The 21,492-nt window shown below is 47.5% G+C and overlaps 2 protein-coding genes across 2 annotated transcripts in view; one reads left to right on the forward strand and one right to left on the reverse strand.

Annotated features, from left to right (window-relative positions):
* OGFOD3 (2-oxoglutarate and iron dependent oxygenase domain containing 3) overlaps positions 1-1,813 on the forward strand; it is a 33,039-nt gene extending 31,226 nt beyond the window's left edge. The window contains exon 9 of the mRNA XM_065735187.1: positions 1,677-1,813. Within this exon, the coding sequence (XP_065591259.1) occupies positions 1,677-1,813 (137 nt within the window). The remainder of the gene's footprint in view (positions 1-1,676) is intronic.
* Positions 1,776-20,242, reverse strand: LOC136047853 (urotensin-2 receptor-like). Its single transcript, XM_065735179.1, has 2 exons — positions 19,100-20,242; positions 1,776-1,858 (listed from the first exon to the last, which is right to left on the reverse strand). Exon 1 carries the CDS (start codon positions 20,240-20,242, stop codon positions 19,151-19,153), a length of 1,092 nt encoding a protein of 363 aa, XP_065591251.1. The 3' UTR covers positions 1,776-1,858; positions 19,100-19,150.
* Positions 20,243-21,492: the final 1,250 nt, after the last annotated feature.

The raw sequence follows: 21,492 nt of genomic DNA on the forward strand, positions 1-21,492 counted from the left end.
AGGAGGTGAGGGACTAACCATGATGTAGTTGAAAGGGATTCCAGTAAGACTTAAGAAAGTAAACAAAAAAAAACCCCATGTGTTCAGGATAAAGAAAGATTTTGTATTAAAACCTCAAGAGTAGTCCTGCTCATTGTAACACTTGCAGGATAGGAGAGCACTGCTTTTGTTTAGAGTCTTCCATCCAGAACGACAGGACACCAAGGTGTGTGTGAGCTATGTGTACAAATGAATTTATTTTTACATATATTTTTAGCTTTACCCATTACTGATGTGCAGCCAGAGGCAGAGAAGAGTATGATATATGAGTTCATAGCTCTGCTTGGCAGCTAGGACTGCTTCCTATGAGAGAATAAATACAAACTGCAGCTGAGTGTGCAGGGACAGAGAGGCTGCTTGAGCTCCATCAGGCCAGGCTGGTTTTGTTCAAATTTCCATGTGTGCTGCTGCAAAGTATGCAAACAAAATAACTTCTGGATCTTTAGTTTGCAGAGAACATCAGCTGTGTAGCTGGTGCCCAGCTTCTGCAGTGCAGATTGTGCCAGAATTGGAGTAGTTTGTCTTGTAATTGTGCAGATTTTACCTAGTCTTTGAAGTGTTTTGTTTGGACTGGTGGTGGATGATCCCAGGCACAGTCAGACTGTCAGTGTGAGTTCCCCTAGATAAGCTTTTAACAAACTTTAGTCTAAGCTGAAGAGTGGAAAAAAATGCATGAGAAGAGAAAAACATATGCTAATGGGATAAACCAGCAATGCATTACTGGTATTACTGTCTTTCATGGAAATCTGAGCAGTCCTATGGAGTTGCTTCAGTTCTCAGTTACTTGTTCAACATTAATTATTTTCAGAACATAACAGTTTAAATAGTGTGGAAGTGCAGAGTGACCATTCTGCTGTGTTGTTCAGTGGGGTGCTCACTGGAATAATCAAAGCCACTGCATTCCACCCTGAAGCACCCTAAGGCCTGGAGAGCCCCAGGGCAGTGTGGTGGTCAAAGCTTTGGCAGGATGAAGCACAGGGGTAAGCATTTGCATCAATAAAACAATTTCCAGGCCTATGTATTGATGGGAGTGACTCCTTCTAAGGAAAATTAATTTGCATATGAGAGTAATATGTAAATTTCTACCCTGGCTCGAGAGTGAGCTATCTGACTGTACAAAAAGCTATAGCAAATACTTGGTACAGTGCTAATAAGCTGCCACGGCTACTTGTAAACCTGCTGAGCATTTGTTCACTGAAGACTTTTTACCACCTCTGTAGCACTTCATCCTTTTTTGGTCTAAAATTAGAGCCCAGATTAGAAGGGGAGCAGGGAGAAATCCCTGCACTTCACTGATTGTCACCGGAGATGCTTTTTTTTCCTCTTCTTTTCTCCTTCCTTTCAATTGAGGCAGCTAAAACCTGGATTCATACGTTCTTGGCTTCTTCCTGCCTTTTATAAACTATGAGATGTGGTGGAATTACGCCTCCAGCTTTGCAGCACAAAGGATTAACATACACGTTAAACAGCCCATAAAGCTGTCAGAGTGCAGCACAAGCTCACAGCTGTTTGTCTGTGTGATGACTCTCAGGTAGCTAGGGAACAGCTGGACTGTGACAACAACAGCAGAACTGCGTAGAGGGCTGATTGCTGAGTGGCAAACTCTGCGTTGCTGATTAAATACTTTGTCTTTACAGGCCGGGTTTCCTTTTTCACCTCTGGATCAGAGAACTTGCATCGGGTGGAAAAGGTTCACTGGGGCACTCGCTATGCCATCACCATCTCCTTCACTTGCAACCCGGGCCATGGCATTGGGGATCCAGTCTTGATGTAATTCCTCCAGGGGTGGAACATAAGGTCAGATGGAACAAGAGAAGCCCTGCAAGAGAAACGGAGATAACTCTTACAGACTCATTCAATTAGAATTTCCCAGATGTATTAATATACTGTAATAATTATTTCCACATGTCCTTCTCAGTACATGGTGCAAACAGTGCCTTAAGGACCATCTTAGATTTGGTATATTCTGTGAAAGCTTTGTCTTTACGTGGAATCCTGTGATTGGCTCGTTATTTTTCTACTTATTTATTTTGATTTCAGTTTAAATGTTATGAGCTATAGTTTGGACCATATCTTGATCTGATACTCCATGTTGCTGTTAAATCTTGTAATCACTTCCATTGCTAATGAGATTTAGAAAGGTTGACCAAAGTTAATTTAGCAAGATGAGTGCTATTCTTCTGGACATCTCTCCTCTTGACAGGAATGTATTCTCCTTAGCACAGGCAGTACAGTATGCCTGTGGTTTGACTACTGGGCTTTACTTGAATTTGTTTTTTATAATCAAATTACTACAGACATTTTCTGGTACAAACAGGGACTAGTTAATACAATGTCAGAAATACAGTCTTTTAGTTAGTCAGGAAGCACGTCACTTTTTGGATTACAAATGCTGTGGTGCACTAGGGAATGGCACCACAGTGGATTGCTCTCACTGGAATGCAGCGTTCCCAATGCACCTCCCTGTCATCTTAATGAAAGTGGTTAATCTGATCAGAAGCCACATGCTGGGTTTATGGGAGTGTGACCACTGAACTGTGGCAGAGGTGGTTGGACAGTCTGTATTCAGCTGAGCATTCAGCTGTCCAAATTCCCAGCTCTGACTGTAGGATTTGGGAGCAGCACAGGTGAGAAGAAAGTTGGCTTTGTGATGGCTTTCCATGTGCTCGTCTCTTTAGACTTGATCCTGTAAACCCTGACTTGCTGCTTGGACAGCTGGGTAACACCACATGGAGCAGCTGTGCATGGTATGTGGGCTCTGAGGGAAGGTGGTGTCCACTTACATCTCAAACTGAAATGCTCTCGAGATGGATCTCGATTGTAAAACAATATGAAACATCTATTGGGCCTCAGTTTAATCTTAAGACCCGTTTCAAGAGAACTCCTGACTTCAGTTATTGTTGACACTACTTACAGATGTAGTGAGGTGCTGTGTTTTTCTTGTCTAAGAACATGGTTTAACTGTTTCAGAAAGTTTATCGGTAGCTTTTTCTGATTTCTCTTCTTAGGCTTAGTATGAAGATTTCTATCAACTCAGATCATTAGTCTGTGGCAGTATTAGAATAATGAATTGCTCTCTGAAGAGAGAAAGGGATGATTGCACTGTAGTACAGATGAAATAACAAAACAATGGATTGCAGTGAAAGGCTTTTGTGGGCCACCATGTTAAGTAAACCATAGGAAGAACGTTTTTTTTTTTCCCTCAGATTCTGAAGTAAACATGTTGATTTCATTTGTTAATAGTCTGTATTTTCTATGAAAGTGAAAAGCTGGGGATGTGCTTTAATTTTGTTAATTCATATGGTCTCATACAGTTTCATTTTGTTTTTACCTACCATTCCATGGAAATAAGGACTGGGGAGGTTACACTAAAGATGTGTACAAAGGGAATGACAGCTGGGTACTTGCACTTGTTCTGTGAGTATTCTCAGCATGCTAGCAAGATTGGTCCTCTGAAATTTCATTTCTTTGCTCTGAGACCTGAGAAGGGCTTCCTAGTCCTTCCTAGTCCCCGAGGAGTTGTTTCAGTGGCTGGATGGTGGGGAAATAATGCCTCTATTTGGATTCTGTATCTAATTACTTATCTCCAAGGCTGTCAGTTCAAAGCGAGTTGCATCACTCTGAAGTTGTGTGTTTATGTGAAGCCAAACCAAGATTACCAGCAACAGTTCTACTGGTTTAAAACTTGATTTCTAACACCACCTTGTGATTTAAACACAGAGCTTTTTCCACTGCTAACAGAGAAATCTAAATACCAGTGTACCACTGTGCATTTGAGTTTGTTTCTCCAGGTTGAGGAGTTAAAACTGAGGGCTCTGCCATTTTCCATCAGTTTACTAGTTACTTTTATGTCATACAGGCTTCGAATTGCACTAAATGGAAATGGCACATTCAGAGCTGCCCTCTATAAAACACTGCTTCACAAGAACATGTCAGGCCATGGGGGAAATCTGAGTTAATCTCCTCTCAGATGTTAATCTTCTGAAGATTCTGTATATTGAAATATCTTCCAAACGTGGTGTGCTTCTCCCATAATGTGAACTGACTGGCTTCCAGAAATAAAATCCAATTGGTATTTGTGTCTTCTGGGGTTGTTAAGCTGCAGTAATGTGTTCAGTGTGATGACCACACCTGTCAAAGGCAATTTGTGAGATACGTGTGCCGTGTACCTGGTAATAGAATTTGTGTTTTGAAAGAAGCACAGTAATTGAATATGTTGCGTGTTCCAGTACTAATCAAGATTTTGTATTTGAAGCTTCAATATCTGGACTACTAAAAGCAATCTCTAGATCTACAAAGAAAATAAGTGGCAAATGAGGGAGCAGAGCATAATCTAAAAGATTCTGAATGCATCTTCCAGTGGGGGAATAATACCAGCAGAAAGTTCCTGAGGCATATTGGAATCTGCAGAATTCAGCCATCATTAGAAATAAGCTTGACTTAATTTTTAGTCCCCTAATAACTTTTTATTAAGGGTGTATCTCCCCATTTCTTGACAGATCATTTGGAATCTGAAGTACTGTAATTGCTGTTGATGTCTGTCCTCTTTCAGGTTCAGCCTGCCTCTCACTACTGGGAAGTGCAGTGTTCCTTTTCTCAGAATTCAGATTGAGGATGGAATCACAGAACTGTAGGGGTTGGAAGGGACCTCCAAAGATAGAGTCCAACCCCCTGCCAAAGCAGCTCCCAGCCCAGGTTGCACAGGTAGGCCTCCAGGTGGGTCTGGATTGTCTCCAGAGAAGGAGACCCCACCACCTCTCTGTGCAGCTCCAGTGCTCTGTCACTGCACTGTGGAGAAGTTCCCACACACATTTGTGCGGAACTTCCTATGCTTCAGTTTGTGGCCATTTCCCCTCGTCCTATTGCCTTACGTTGCTGAGAAGAGTCCGGCCTCTTTCCTTCTTCTCCTTGGATACTTATAGATGTAGATCAGATCCCCTCTGAGTCTTCTTCTCTCAAGGCTGAACAGCTCCAGGTCTCTCAGCCTTTCCTCATAAGGAAGGTGCTTCAGGCCCTTTACCTTCTTTGTAGCCCTCTCTGGACTCTTTCCATGAGATCCCTGTCTTTTTTGTACCAGGGAGCCCAGAACTGGACACAGTAACTCCAGGTGAGGCCTCCCCAGAGCAGAGTAGAGGGGAAAGATCACCTCCCATAACCTGCTGGCCACGCCTCTTCTTAATGCACCCCAGGATCCCATTGGCCTTTTTGGCCACCAGGCTCGTGGCCAACATGTCATCCATCAGGACACCCAGGTCCCTGTCCTCAGAGCTCTTCTCCAGCAGGTCACCCACCAACATCATGCCATTAATCCTCCCTAGGTGCAAGTCTCTACGCTTGCTCTTGTTAAACATCATCTGCTTCCTTTCTGCTCAACTTTCCAGCTTGTCCAGGTATCACTGAATGGCAGCACAGCCTTCCAGCATGTCAGCCATTCCTCCCAGCCTTGGACTTGTTCTGCTAATTAGTGTAAATCTCATGACACACGGTAAAACCAGAATCTGGCTTAATGTTTCCAAGTGGTGTAAAAACTTCTGTATAGAGTCCTTGTTGCTCAAGTAATGTAAAGAAGGCTTGGGATGTGGCCAGTGGTAACTGGGACAAAGTTCAGACGTAAATTTGAGCCCTGTCCCTTAAAGTATATTCATTGCAATTATTTAGGAATGTTATTTTAAGCATTTTTAAAGAAAGATAAAGTCTATTTGTGTGAAATAAAAGCCAGAGTGAAACAGAAAATGCATCATGAGACCAAGCCAGGCTTTGAGTCCCTCTTAAGACATTGGGTAATTCTAGAAGACTTATTCAATTATACTTTGGAAATTATTTTTCTATTCAAAGATGCTGGAGAATTCCAGGATATCTTGTAAGACTAACAGCTGTGTGATCAGATCACACGTAAAGTTTTCAGTTGTGTAAGCAGTTGTGGAATCACTGTGTCTTCTTCAACACCCCATAAATAACGAAAGCTTTGGCATGGCACATTTGCACTGAGATTTATCCTGAATTATCCTGAAGATGCTTTCTCCACCTGAAATTTTACAAGCTCCATCTGAATTAACTTCAAGTCCAGAAAAGCTTGTTGGAATACTCTGTTTACAGAAAGGCTGCTGTCAAGAAACCCTGGGTTTCTGTCTTCATTTTTAATAGAAGCAGGAGGGAATACAGCCAGCTACTCCACTCCTCTGCCCCTAAGCAAAGAGAGAATCCCAGCTCCCATCTCTCCTGCTTTGAGTCTGTTGAGAGGAAACCCAACCGAAGATTCCAAGAATAGCACAAGAATGATTTCCTTCACGAACCACAGATGGCTCTGGCACGCATCGATCACCAGCCTCACTCAAAGGCAGACTTTCAGGAAATCCAGTGCAAAGAGCCCTCCGTAAAACACTGGTAATTCTCTGGTGAGTGGCTATTGCTCCTTGTAAAAAGAGCTCTGAAGAAGTATAGCATCGTTTTCCTTATCTCCACTTTTGTAAACCTTTTTAGAAGGCTGAAAGCTGATTTTACAGCTTGTTTGCTGAAACCTACCAGTCAGCTATCCTTTAACAACAGCCCATTTATCCCTGAAGTGTCTTTGTAGGCACATTTATCTTCCATACAAGCATGGGTGGCTGGTACTAAAGCTTCACGGGAGGGAAAATAACTCCTATTTCCAAACCGTTTATCCTTCTTTCATTCTGTTCCATCATCTCCTTTCAAATCTCTTTGAAATCTTATTTCATCTCACTTCTGTCCTAGGATACTTAACCTTTTACCTACTGTGAATACTAAGTGGGGAATATAAGTGCATACCATTATTTATTCACTGCCTGGGTCATCAGAATTATTTGAGACATTTGCAAATGGCATTTGCCTTGATGTTCAGCAACGTGAGAAGTGCTTGACCTCATACTATCTGATGACTGCTGCAAACAGTGACCTGAAAATATACACTATGTCATGTCAGAGCCTGGTGCAAGCAGTTCATGTCTCATCTGCTTTGTGATGCAGGTGCAGGGCTGCTTAGTTTCAAAGGGATTAGGGTTGTTCTGTAGCAAAAGGTTTTCCCAAACAGGCTGGGATGCAGAGTGAGCAACTCTAGTATTGCTTACTGTAGCTCTTTCATGCTTGCAGGTTTAAAATAGCAGTGCTTCAGGCACCTGGTGTGTTTCAGTGGACAGACCCTCTCACATGGCTTATTTTTCTCAGCCACACTCAAAAGGGCTGTCTTTTTCCTGTAACCTTTTTAACCCATGCTGTGTATTCAACTTGAAGAAGAATTTTTGATTGTGGTATAACTGTCACGTGTTCAACTTCCATAATGCTTTTCATTCTTTAACTTAATACTCTCTTATTTTCCTTCTCCTACAGCATTGTCCTCACTTAAAAGGACGCCTGTTATTTCAGAGAGGCATTTGTTTCCATCTTGCCCATTTTCTTACACAGCTGAAAGACTGACAAGGTAGGGATCAATGTTGGCTGTTGAATATGCTTGTCTTGGGAAATCTTACAGACAAAGTACTGAATTTTGAAATGGACACAAGAACTTCTTTTGCTGTTCATCATCAGTGGATCAGCTTTGTATTATGGAATGGATCTTGTCAGGGGATCCCTGCTGACAGAGATGCTCCTCCACATAGAGATCAGACTGCAGGATCACTAGAGAGACGCTTGGATGCTAACTATAAAATCACAAAAGCAGCTGGGAAGCACTAGCAGCTCCTTCATTTTTGTAACCTTCAAATGCATCCAAACAAAGCAAACCCCTCAAAATATCCAGGTTCACTGCTGGATAATTCCAGGGCTTTCCAGGCAACCTGGACTGGTTGAATTTCTGAGCTGTTGGGTCAGACGCATTGCTAAGCACTGTGCCTCACCAGGATCTCCAGCTGTGCCCTGAGGCTGGAGCAGCAGTGCCTGAAATCACAGCATCTTGGAGAAGGAAAAAGATCTCAGAGCCTTCCTATAAGACTGCTTTTCACTGCCTGGATAAGGTCTCTGGGTACATTTGCACCTTGTCACTGACCTTCCTGGTCATTAAATCTGGGGGGGGGACATAAACAACAGTGGATCCTCATGGAATTATTTGGCATCACTTGGCTCTGATTGTTAGTTTCTTCCATCCCCACTAGCAGGCAAGCATTTTTATTTCTGGTATATGTCATTACTGAAGAGGAGGAGACGTGTTCTGGGAATCCTCTCTGCATTTAGGGCTTTAAATGTGACTCACTAAACACCCACATAAAAAGGGAAGGCTGCGTTCCAGCAGATGATTCAAAACTTTGACAGGTGCTGCAAAGCCAGGGAAGTCTTAGCCCATTCAGTCCTTACACTTCTCAACAGCAAATGAATGAGAAAATGATCTTGCATTCATTCTGTGAGTTTAGTTGTGGGCTGTACACGTGTTTTCTCATTGTTTCAGAAGATATAAAATAATTAGGGAGGAATTCCTTTCCACAGGGAGGAACAGGATCAAAATTCACTTTGCCTGTTGTTTACTAGGGTGAGAAAGAAATACAGCAAAAGTAATTCAAGTGGAAGGAGAAGTATGAGGTTAACTACAGGCCAACATGCTGCAAAACCTATTGCTTCCAGTGGAAGTTAAACACGCTTTCACTCCGTAGCTCAGGATGTATCAAGGCTTTTGGGCAGGTAGTTAACATTTGTCCTCTTCCTCATCATTCTTAAACAAAACACTTCGGCCATGAAGCATGCACAGAAGGGCAGTAGTCAAACCCTTCCCCTAGCTGAATCCTATGGGGATGTAGCTTAGACTTGAGCATCACAGAAGTAATTTTTCTGCCTTCTGGTGAGGGGGAGGATGATAAAAGTGAAGGTGCTGACAGCAGCTGTGCTGCTTGCTGATTCCCTTGTTGTGGGAAATGTAGTGGTAACTGGGATTGTATATTTGTCAACAAGAGCTTGTACACTAGTGCTACAAGCGTGGCAAAGGTTATAAGCAGCAGTAATATCTCTAATTAAATCATTTCACAGAGCTGGAACAGCAGAAGAGCTTTGAGCCTTAAAGCTTTTGAATTAATAAATGAAATGGAGTGAATGACTAAATGGATTAATTAACTTAATAGAAAAAGTAAATGTCATTGTCTGCCTCTCCCCTGCCTAGCAGCTGTTATTGAACCTGAGTTTTCTTCCTTTCCAGCTGGGGATGAACACATGGGATGGACGAAAGCAGGGCAGAATGTGGTGCTGCTGTGCTGGTACCCTGCTTACCCTGGCTGCCTCTCTGCTCCTCCTGCTTGCCCCAGTGCTGGGGCCTGTGGGTGCTACTGGGTGCAGGCACCTCCCAGCAGCCAGGCTCAGCCACCCACCTCTCCTCCTGGAGACAGTTACTGTAAACAGCAGGGCTGGTGTTTATCCTCTGGGCCGCGACTCCATCAATTCACCCAGTTTATGTTGGGGAGAGGCAGTAAAATGTGATGTTTGGAAGAATTCTGACTGCATGCACTCCCATGTAGCGAGCCAAGAAATGCCTCCTGGCCCCCGGCCCCTCGCAGGGTGGGTGGTGGAGACCACCCCCAGGTGAGGGTCAGGTGTGGGGCTGGGTGCTATGCTCTGGCTGCTGAGTTCTCAGTGCAGTCGGCATCTGGGATGGGGGAATGCATCTATGAGAGCTGGAGGCCACAGGGAGGTAGTAGCAGCAGAAAGGACTCTCTGGAAGGGAATGGGAGAAAGAAAGGGTACTGAAAAAAAAGGGTGAGGGTGTTGAGACTAGAGGGAGACACTTGGGGATGTCTGACAGTGAAGCCCTGCTCCTCGTGTCCAGAGTGGTGTGAAGGTGAAATGTCCCGCTGCTGAAATACTGATTGCAGGTAGCAGTGCTGCAGCACTGATGGGAACATCCCAGTGATGCTTGGTGGGGATGGATGTCACACCTGCAGGCAAAACAGTGAGATGTGAAGCTGGCTGCTGGCCCAGGGGCTCCAGCAGATGGGAATCCCTTCATGTGGACAGACCAAAACTTCTGTCATCCTCCTCATCACCAGAAGGCAGAAAAATTACTTCTGAGGTGCTCAAGTCTAAGCTACATCCCCATAGGATGGTTTTTAGAGACAATTCATGAAGTACTGAGAGTTCAGATCAGCATTTCTCCAGACATCCTCTGCTGATAGAGCTCTGTAGCTGCCCTATGTCCTGCTATTTCCTTGGGAACAAGGAGAGAACACCCCCTAACCCTCCTCTTTTTGAAATCTTAGGGCTCTCACAGAGCTGCCTTACGGCTGACCCTCACCTCAAAAAAGCAACGTACAAAGTCAGCTAGATCCCACCAGGAGCTTCCGTGTCCCCTCAGCAGCCTGGACTCAGAATGGACAAATCCATTAATGGCTTGATTTGTTATCATACCAGATCACTTGTTCTGCCTGTTTGGGAGTTACATTCCTCAACAGGTTTGGATTCAATTTCATTCAACAATTCCGTAACCATGGGTAACTGCAGCAGTGACGTGGCTCTGCTCTGCTGCGAGGAGGCTGTCATGGTTGTCAGGCTCTAAAATCAACCTGCTTTGACAGCTCTTCTGCTATGCAGAATTCACCTTGCAGAATCTGCTTTGAAAAAGCTGCTAAAATTATTTTTGTGTTTGCAGCATTTAATCTAAAAGGAAAACACAAAGAACAGTTCATGAGTGCCTTTGTGAAAGATTGATATGTCTCCAGTGATGCACGATCTGTTTTCTTTTTAGGGAGTACGCATTAGAATAAGTTTACTTTGTTCCGGGGCATATTGTGAAGGATGAGGTTCAGTACACTTCATTTTGTTCCAGATTGGAGGGACCCATAATTCTTAGAGGCTTTGGAAGTGCCAAGGGCAGATAAGTCTGCCTGCTGTCTGCAAGGGTTGTGAGGCTTTGCTTCTTCTTCCTTTTTGAATATCCACAGCATTGTTATTAACTGATAATTCTAAATTAGGCTATGCACATCTTGATCCCAGTGATCTCCTCCTTAAGTCTCCTTCCTCAAAACTCTCCCAAATGATCTTCGAATGAAATCAGTTACAAGCCCACCTGAGCTCTCATATAGACACCTGACATTCATCATGCAACAGTCAAATCACAACAATAAGCTGTAAAGGATTTATTTTATTTCATTTTTGTCCTGTGCACTGCTGTGCCCAGAGGCCATGGAAGTTTGTCCTTAGTCCAGAAAGCCTCTCTGGGCAATAAGTGGGCAGCTGCCATCAGTGGAAGGCAGAGAGTGGAGTTCCTGCTTCCTACCTGCTGGTAAGCAAAGGTGAGCAATGTTTTGGAAAGATAAAATCAGCAGCAATTAAACGAGTTCTTAATTAACCAAATATTTCCCCTGCTTGGCTCTCCAAATTATTCAATAACTGAACAATTATAACGAGCTCAGCAAGTAATTACAATCCATTGTGGACCGTGCCCTCGCCAACTGCAGCTTTCTCACCACCAGCTGTGAATGTGCCAGGAAATGAAGCCTGTGAGGTGTGAGTCACACAGCTGAAAACAGGAACAAACCACTCTGTTTCAGAGGCTGTGGGAGGAAAACTTCTGCCTCCATCCTGACTCTGTGCTGAGTCCTCAAAGTGTGTGGTTGCTCCGAGACTTAGGAACCATCATACAAACCATCGGTGTGGATCACATTTGCAGTGCTACCTCTTCAAGGATGCTCTAGCAAAGCAGGGCACGGAAGAGGCTTAAGCTGGAGCAGCAGCCAAGGAGATGTCCTATTTTGCCCTCAGATGTCCTATTTTGCCCTCAGCTATGCAGACTGGAGCTGTGGGAAGCAGGCTCCTCAGCTGGAGCTGCAGAGTTTGCTGGGAGCAATCATGCCGTGGAAATCTATAATAGAGACTTCTGCTCTCTCCCCAGGCAGCACGAAGCAACAGATGTGAGAGGAATGACATCTCCCCAGAGCCTCAAAACTCTCCCTGTGTGCCTTGGGGTCTGGCTGGGGCACTTTACCTCTGGAGCGAAGTGGGGATGGAAGGAGGGACTGCAGCATTAGGCAAAGAAAGAACGGAGCACACAGAGACCAAAAGAAGAATGGAAGATTAAAACAAGAGCACCAAATGCTGAAAACAGACATTTCCACTGAGCAAACAAATGGAACAGACACACCGAATCCACCATCCTTCTGTAAATGCTGCTCTGTGTGGGCAGGAGGTTCAACCTGTGCAGAACGTGATGCTGTTAAGGTGCAGGTCCCAGGCTGAAGTCAGTAATTATCCACAGACAGAGCCTGAAACAGGTGCCTCATAGCTCCCTGAGATAAACATCTCCTGCAGAATGTGAGAGAAGATGAAATGCCTGTTAAGATGCTGCTTTGATACTGTTCCTTTTTCCTTTTTGAGGTCTAAGCTGGTGCCCTCCCTACTTCCATGCACTACAGAGGTAATACAATGCCTCCTTGCAGGAGGTGGCTGTTGCAGCATTGCCTTCCTGAGCCTCCTGCCAACCTCAGGCAGTTTCAGTGTGATCCCATTTGGGTTAATGAGCAAACCACTGCAGCACAGTAACATTTCACCTTTGCCTTGTGCAGGTAGCAGAGCCCTCTGCCCACACTGAGTCCCCTCTGGGGCTGTGTGCACATGGGGAGACAGGAGAAGTTTTCCCAGGTTTAAAGCTTTTTTTTCTCTTGCCTTTTATTGGATTAAACTCAAGACTTCTTGCTGTTTACCCCCCTCTAAATAACAGATAGATAGCAAATTCCCAAGGCCCCAAATGTCTGGTGGAGAGAGGATTCACTGGGATGGAGGGAGGGAAAAGAGCGGGTGCTGTTCCAGCTGTGTCCCTCCCCTCACTGTGCCCACACTTAACCTGGAGCTGCACAGCTCTCCCCGTTGCTTTCTCACCGCTGTGAAGTCAGAGGTGGCACTTGGAAATCAGGGCCACGTGTGCCACAGCAAGCTCGTGTTTGTATTAAAGCAAACAAAAGCAGCCAAGCAGAGTGACTTGGCTGCTGTTTCCTCTGTGGGAAATGACTGCCTACAGCAGGCAGAGGCTCTTCATTTCATCATTCCAAAAAGATGCCAAGAACACAATGATGGGGACTGCTGCCACCACCTTCACCAGCCCCGCTGCTCCCAACCCATGGCATGGGGAGGAAGAGGCTGCCAGGAGGTGATGAGCAGAGTTTGCTGCCTGCCATACCTCCTGCTCTTGGCTCTCACCTGCAGAGGGGCTGCGGAGCAATGGTGCAATGAAATAATGATGCTTTTATTGGGAGCATCATTCCAGCCATGCTCCCTGAGACGCCAGCCAGGCACAGCTGCCATGGCTGTGGGCTCAGTGATAATCTTCACTGCCTGCCTGCCATTAATCTAAAAATGGATGAGGAGTTCTTCTGGTACACAAACATTCCCTCTGTTCGACCACTAATAGCCAACTGGAATCCCAAACTGTCCCTAAAAGGAGTGTGCTTTACTGCTGTGCACAGTTCCTCTCATCTGAGGATCTCAAAGCATTTCACACGTGTTGCTGATGTCTTAAAAGCACTTGTGCAGAGCATGGAAAACACATTGCTGGTTTATAGGCAGCAATGAGTGGCTTCTGCGAGGTCACACAGTGAGTCCCCTGGCTTCTGAAGGAGCAGCCAGGGCTTCCCACCTCCTCCCATGGCCAATAATCTCCCCCAGCTCGGATATCAAGCACTGCCCAGATAGGTGTACAGCATCACAGCCCTCATAAATGCGGGCTTTATTAGCTATCTTGTTCTAAGCCTGCCTGGGATACTTATCAGCAGCCTTTGGGAGGAATGGCTTCACGATGAGAGTCCTGTTGCCAGTGATGGGAAGGAAGATAACTGTACACTGAGCAGGATCAGATAACTGCTGCCTTGTGCTGCTGCTGCCGCTCCTGAGCTCCAACACTAAAGCTGCTTTCAAAACGTGGTGGTGGAGGCAACTCAGAAGAATGACATTGCAACTGGAGCCTGAGATATTCCCTTTTATATTGGGAAATGAAGGAAAACAACCTCTTATGAATGAAAGAGCAGAAACTCAATGTATCTGTAGGGTTTTCTAATGCAGTGTCTTTTCCTGGGGGGGCTTCTTGCATGAGCTCCTCCTAAGGTTTCCAAATATGAAACCAAGATGTCAAACTAAACAGCACAGAAGTGTTATGAGTTCGATGGAAACCTCTGATGAGGTTTGCAGGAGCACGTATGTGAAGCACTGTGTCCAGAACTCGGTGTTTGTGGACACACCACATTTAGATTCAGGAATCTGCCTTGCTTTGTTTGGATGAATTCATATTTGTTTTTAGTTAAGAATTCAGGAGCTGAATTCAAAATCCTAACGGGCGTGCACAAGGAAGGGCTGACAGCTCTGTAGTGAGACGTGGCTGAAACGAACTCAGCAGCTCTCACTTCTTCCCTGTCAGTGCCATTTTGGTTTGAGAGCTGTGTGCTCTGCCACGTGTGGCTGGTCCTGCTGGGTGGGTTGGTGCTGCATAAACTTATTTGTTACTTCTCCTCCAGATAACTTGATGAGGAGTTGGGTAGGCTCTTTCCTGAAGAAATTCAGCAAACTCTTCACCTTGCTCCTTGCCGAAGAAGCATTCCCAGTGTTTACAAATATACTTAATTTACACTAAAAAAAAAGATTAAAAATGACCTGTGAGTTCTGAGGGGGATCACAAATACAGAGTCTCAATGCCAGAAGAATTCTTCAGAATTTTTTTTCCCCTTTTAGTTGTACCTTTTCTTGGGAAGTGAGGCAGGAAGGAAAATGCTGTGCCAGTTTTGCTTCAGTACACCTCACTGGGAACCTTCTCCCTGGGGCCAGGAGGTCTCCCTGGGAACACAGGTCACAGGGCTCAGCTTTGAGCATCCAAAACCCACCAGGCTTCATGAAACTCCAGGCCACCCAAATCTCCCTTTGGTGCCAGAGATGCACGCTTTCCCTCTGCTGTGCTTTAGGTACATTTCCCATCAATGACAAAGAAGCTTGTTATCATAGTAATTATTTTAAAGAGTACTTATTTCCTGAGAAGCTGCTGCTACAGTTTTCAAGACAAAGCAATAGCTGTACTGTCCTTGTTCGCTGCACAGATCTGGGCTAAATGATTTCTAAAAGTCACAGAATCATAGAATCACCAAGGTGGGAAAAGACCTCCAAGTTCATCCAGTCCAACCTCCCACCTACCACCAACACCTCCCCACTAAACCACGTCCCTCAGTACAACATCTGAATGTTTCTTGTACACCTCCAGAGATGGTGACTCCACCACATCCCCGTTCCAGCATCCAACCACTCTTTCAGAGAAGAGTCCCTTCCAACTCAAATGGTTCTGTGATTTCTTACAAGCCACAGCAATTCACTCGAAGTCTTTTAAATTCCCCAGCAAAACTGACAGTGGCAAGTATATAATATGGCAAAAAGACACCTGGCTGGGCAGAGCTGCAGTCAGTCACCAGCCCCAGGTGTTTCCACGTGTGCTGCCAGCAAGGCTGCGTGAAACGATGGGAATAAGTCAGACTGGCTTTGCAAAGGAAGAAATGTGGGAGAGCAAACTTAACACTTGGGAGTGGGCTTCCGTGCTTAACGGACTGTTTTTGTCCAGAAGATGCTGCAGTAACATTATATTTTAAATAAATTAAAAGCTACCTTGTAGCCAGGTTGTAAATCCTAACATGAAAAGCTCATTTTCTTCCTGAGAACCTCAGGCTGGAAGAGTGCTGCTGCCACCAGAGGGACTCCCAAGTACAATGGCTGACAGAGGGGCTGACTTCAGGGTTTCCCTTATCTGCTCCCACCTGAGGTTTGTGCACTTTCTGTTCTGACCATGCTGATGGGGCACACATTCACTTCTGAGCACAGCAAATGTGTCACGCTGCCTGGTCTCTCTGGTTAATGCACCCAGCTCTGCAAGGTACGAAGTGCCCATTAAAATCACCTCTATTTCGTGGGATTTCCTGGTATTCAGTCATACAATAGGCACTAAAAACGACTGCTAAAATAGGACTTAAAACGTTAATGATTTGCTCGCCTTCAGGACTTAATGACAATGTGGGGCTTGTAAGCATTTATCACAAATGTGCTGTTAAAAAGCAGAGAGGAATGTGATTAAAAAAGTGTGATTCAAGGTGAAGTCTGCAGAAAGTCAGCGAGACCCAACCGTGTTCTCCACGGCATGGGGAGAACGAGCGCTCTCACTTGTGTCATGAAGCACAGCTTTCCCTCTTTTCAAGTGAAAACAGAGAAATTGCTGTTACTGCAGAAGGTGCTCCCTTAGATTAAAGGAATGAGCTCTCAGGATGAGTGCTTTTCTTTCACTGACTGCCAGTTTTGGTGTTGTGCTTTTTAGGGGGGGGGGGGGTGCAGAGCGAGGCATAAAAACTTGACCACTGAGGGATGCTGCAGAGAATTTCTCATGATGAAGGTGTTTCCCTTCCTTTAAACAATGTCTGGAGTTTTACAGCGAGATCCCAGAGTCCTACACCCACCCCAAACGCTCTGAGTGAGCAGTGCACAACGCTGCCCCATATGGGAATCCTAAAGGGTGCATCAGACCCAGGCAGCACTCTGTGCCATGGCCACAAGGCAGCAATCCCACTCCAGAGTTAACCACCAGATCGATTTGGGTTTGCTCGCACCACCTCCCAGTGCGAGCACACGGAGAATCGCCCAGGCTTCCCCAGTTACAGGCGAGAGGAACTCACATTCAAACATCCACCCTTGCAGGATATTTATTAAGGACTCAAAGCCGCTGCCTCCTGGCAGTGTAGCTGCTGCATCAAGACAATAAGAGAGATGTTGTTTACACAGTCCAGCTCTTAAATCGCGCTCCGGTTCCTGGGAGTACGAGAGATTCCCGAGGAGCTGTGTACCCAGCGCTCTGCACTCAGCAGCACGTCCCATGCATGGCAGGATGCAGTGCTGCACCCTGCACTGCTGTCGGGCTGGCATTCGTGATTGCTGGCCAGTCCACCTCGTGAAATGGGGCCCAAATGACATGCCTTGTGGTGCCAGCTAGTTTTGATTTTTGCAGAGTAAGAGCATGCGGGCTCACCAGAGCCTGGTGGCAGAGAGGAGCAGCTCTGGGTGGGAAATGTGATGAGTGACGAACACATAACAGTGAGGTGCATAACATCTGGGTGCTCCCTGTCAGCCCTGTGATGCTGACTGCACTGAGGCTGCAGCATGGTCCTGCTTGGGGCAGCATGGCCATCCAAAGTCACCCCACACTGTGTTAGGACTGTATACTTGATCTGCTGTTATTTCTTTCCCCAAGCACAACTCCTTCCCAGTGTCCCCTTCTTGCTAGTAAGGATGGTTTTAATCTTGTTGGCACTAGATGTTTTGGCATGTGATTTTTTTTAGGCAGAAAGTGCACTCCTTCATACTCCTCTTGATAGGACAGCTCTCCCATCACCTGCCTCCATTATGCACCTGGTGACATAAGCACTATTCCAATGGAGTAAGCATCCATCCTATGGCAGCCTTGCCATGCTGTGGTGGGACGGTGGCCTTTTAGGGACCTTCTCCTTGGGCAAAGCACTGGAAACCAAACACATCAGCACTGCAATGGATTTTTCTTATGCACACCTTGGGGATGATGCTTATGCTCCAATCTTCCCACACTGCCTTATGCTAAGGCTTAGAATCAAGGAATAGTTTGTGTTGGAAGGGATCTTTAAGATCATCTAGTTCCAACTCCCCTGCCATAGGCAGGGACACCTCCCTCTAGACCAGAGCTTATCTCTGTTGTTCTTACAGGGGAGTGACTTCCAGCCTCAGAAATGGGAAGGAAAGGGAAAAGAACAATGGCTTCAGAATGAATAATAATTAGAAAAGAATTAGTTCCTGAAGAGTTGTTCTTTTCAAGTGGTGAAGGCTGGTCTACCCTACCAATTCCCAGCAAGAACAGTGCTCCAGTTCCCCTTGTTGGCAAGGGAGTTGGCACCATCAGGTTCATCCCTACCACCCAGCCTGGAAGGCAACAAAGTGGGCTGCTGGTGTTTTGAACAAAGTCCTGTGATTAGAAGTAATATATGGCAATGCTAAGGTGAGTTACATATTCCCTCCCCCCAAAAGCACCCCAAAACCTGCCCAACACGAAGAATGCCTGACTGCACAGGAATGTGTTCCCTGGTCTTCACCCAACATGTGCCCCAGAGGGGTTATTTTTCTCCTGGAAAATGTGTCACTCTGGGCTGGGAAGGGGGCATCAGGTGGAGGTTCATACTTTATTTTATGAACAGAAGTGTTATAGTTCACGTGAATTTCTAACGCCTGTGGAGGTCGTTTTGCTCTAGATGCTACGTGGGAAGAGAAAGAGTAAAATATACGGAGGCAAAATGCTTCTGATGAAATGTCATGAATCAATGTGTTCCTTCTGTGAGTCTCAAGATACAGGTTTCAGTCATTATTTTGGAGCCTCAGGTCTTTGAGTGATGGCTTTATAACCATCTTTTTTTTTTATCCTTCCTGAGTAAATGTTCAGGTTTTTCAAACTGTTGTTTGTAGAGAAAAGGACTGACTCAAAAAAAGAAAAAAACCACCAAAACACAACAAAACCTCAAAAACAGTGGGAAATTAAAATATCTCAGGTAGAACACCTGAAATATTACAAGGCTTTGTAAATAACCCTGTTTCTGACAGCTTACCTTGTGGTTTTTGAATGCTTAGAGTTCGCAGTGCTGCTGCAGTGAATTTTAAGAGAGACTTTTTAATTCTGATCGAGCTGTAGTACACTATAATATGACAGGAAATAGAACAAGGGGCTTAAGGGTCTCCTTATGCACACTTTGAACGGATAACAGAGATATATAGGGCAAACCCAGGGCTTGCAGCTAAACTGAGTGATCCCAGGACAATTTCAGACCTTTGTGGATCTGACCCAGCTGTAGCCCGAGGACAGCAGAGGAATCACGCAGGAGGAACCGCGCAGAGCAGAGCTTGAAAAGAGTGTTCTGAAAACCTGAGCAAAGTTTCCACCTCACCCTGTGCACCCAAACCAGAGAGCGATTCACCCACGCCAGCTGCTGGCAGGACTTCCCTGCCAGCCCTGAGCCAGGGAAGATCGAAAACTATCCCACGGTATTCGGGTGCACACGACTGCTCGCTCAGAGTGACCATCAGATATGAGGTCTGAGGCCCTAAGCCCTACCTCGGCCAGACGCTCTTCTGGTCCTGGTGTCTCCAGAGAGCCTCCTCTTCCTCACTTGTCCTTCAGCGTGGCCATGCCCAGGGCCTCCGAGCTGTAGTCGTACTGGTTGCTGGAGGACATGGAGCGTCCCCAGGAGCACTGCAGGTTGGAGCCCCTCTTGCGAAAGGAGGAGGTGAACCTGTAGAAGTTGCGGTGCCTGTTGCGCAGGTACTCCCGGTAGTTTTTGGTGAGCAGGGTGTAGAGGAAGGGGTTGATGCAGCTGTTGCTGTAGGTCAGGCAGGTCACCAGGTAGTTAATGCACTTTTGGGTTTGGGTGGTGAGCTGCAGGGGGCTGCTGTAGAGTCGCACCAGCTGCCAGATCCAAAAAGGCAGGAAGCAGGCCCAGAAGACCAGCACGATGCTGAAAATCATGATGAGGACCTTCTGCCGCGGGGACCTCTTGCTCTTCTCCTTGTGGGGCGGGTTCCTCTGGGACTCCAGGTAGGTCCTGGCCAGGCGTGTGTAGAGGAAGCCGATGATGATGCCCGGGGCCATGATGCTGGTGCTGAACAGCACGGTCAGGTAGGTCCGGTAGGCGTCCATGCTCCAGGTGGGCGCGCACATCCTCTTCACCTTGCCCTCCACCTTGCTCCCCTCGGTCAGGGTGACCATCAGCATCATGGGCAGCGTGAGGAGCAGTGACACCGACCAGACGGCGCCCGCCGTCACCTTCCTGTAGCCACGCGAGCGCTTCAGGGTGTCCAGGGGCCGCGTGACGGCCAGGTAGCGCTCGGTGCACATCAAGGTGAGCGTGAAGATGCTGGCGTGCATGGTGAGCAGGTCCAGGCTGAGCAGGATGCGGCACCCCAGGTCTCCAAAGTACCAGTCCTGGGCCAGGTAGGTGCAGACGATGAAAGGGATGGTGGAGAGGTAGAGCAGGTCGGCCAGGGCCAGGCTGACGATGGAGCTGTACATGGGGGCAGCACAGCGCGCCGAGTGGCACATCACCACCAGCGTGTACACGTTGCCCGCCACCCCGGCCACGTACATCACCGACAGCACCGTCCCGAAGTCCGACGGGATGAGCAGAGGGCCGCCCTCGGGGGGGCCGCCACCGCCCGCCGTCCCGTTGTCCCCCGCCGCCGCCGTCCCGTTGGGCTCCATAGGCGGCGGCGGCGGCCCCGCGCAGTTCACGGCGGCTCCGACCCCGGCGGCGGCGGCGGCCGCTCCGCCCCCAGCGGGATGCGGGCGGGGCCGGGGCTGCCCCCGGGGGAAGGGCCGCGGCTGTGCCCGGCACGGAGCCGCCCCGCGGGGCCTCGGGGATCCCGCGGAGCCGCTCGGGGCCGGGCCGGGCCGGGGTGGGGGTCGGCTGCTGCGGGAGCGGAGCCGCAAAGTTTCCGCTGCGCTCCGCCCGTCCCCCCCGGGGCAGCGGCGTTCGTCGCTTCGCTCGGAGAGCCCCGCGCTCCTGCACGGCGGGATCCGCGCTGCGGGAGGGATGCGGAGCCGGGGCTGCGGCGGCCTCGTTTATTTCTCCCGCGTAGTTCCCGTTTGGAGCGCGGTTTCCCTTCGCTCCGAGGAGCGCGGCGCTCCGGCCGAAGTTCGGGTTGCGGTGGCTGCCGGTCCGCCCGGCGCTGCGCGGCGGTGCTGTACGGGAGGAACTTTTCTGAGCAGTGCAATCTGCAAAATTAGAGCCTCACGTTACCGTCTCTTTTTAGAGAAGGCAGAGGTTAAGGCAAGCTGTAGCTAACTGACACCTTTCCGAGGCACGGGAGAGCTGCATTCCCTCAGCTCCCATTGATTTCCGATAGGAATTAGCTGCCCTTTATGCCTGCATCCGTCTGTGCTCGTTTGCCTGTTTTAATCCCTGCTCGGCGTGGGTTTGGGAACGGTCCTCTGAGCCTCTGCAGAGTGCTGCGAAGTGGTGGAACTCACCACTCAACCAGGCTCACTGCAGGAGCAGGACTGAGCCGTGTAGGATGCTGTCTTGGCCACGCAGATGCGATCTGCTCTAAGTTAACACACACATAACTCTGCCCTGCTACACAGTGCTGCTCACGGTTTGCACGGCTGTTAAAAGCTCTCATCTCTTAAATGCTTAAAACCGTGTTCAACAAAACAGAAGGTCTGAATGCTGAGGGAGTGGGATCTCAATTGAATCGGCTCGGCCAGAGGCAGCGAGCACACAGGCAGAGTTTAAACACGGGCGTAAGGTGGAGAATGTTTTTCCCACCCGAAATTGGGGCTCCATCCCGTGCCAGCACCACAGCCACTGCATTCCTGGGCACAGCTGGGCCGACAGCTGGGAATGCAGTGGGTGCTGCACCAGGGCCAGGGCCTGCCCGCACCGATGGGCGAGATCCGGGTTTGGCACACAGAGCCCATCCCTGGGCTGCACGCCGCTTTTGCAGCCCTGT

Source organism: Cyrtonyx montezumae, unplaced genomic scaffold (genome assembly GCF_038088225.1).
Source record: "Cyrtonyx montezumae isolate F1298 unplaced genomic scaffold, pur_monq_1.0 scaffold_19, whole genome shotgun sequence".
NCBI lineage: Eukaryota > Metazoa > Chordata > Aves > Galliformes > Odontophoridae > Cyrtonyx > Cyrtonyx montezumae.

What these genes read in the sequence shown, in the direction of transcription:
- LOC136047853 (XM_065735179.1), bottom strand. Translation starts at nt 20,242, where the DNA reads ATGGAGCCCAACGGGACGGCGGCGGCGGGGGACAACGGGACGGCGGGC.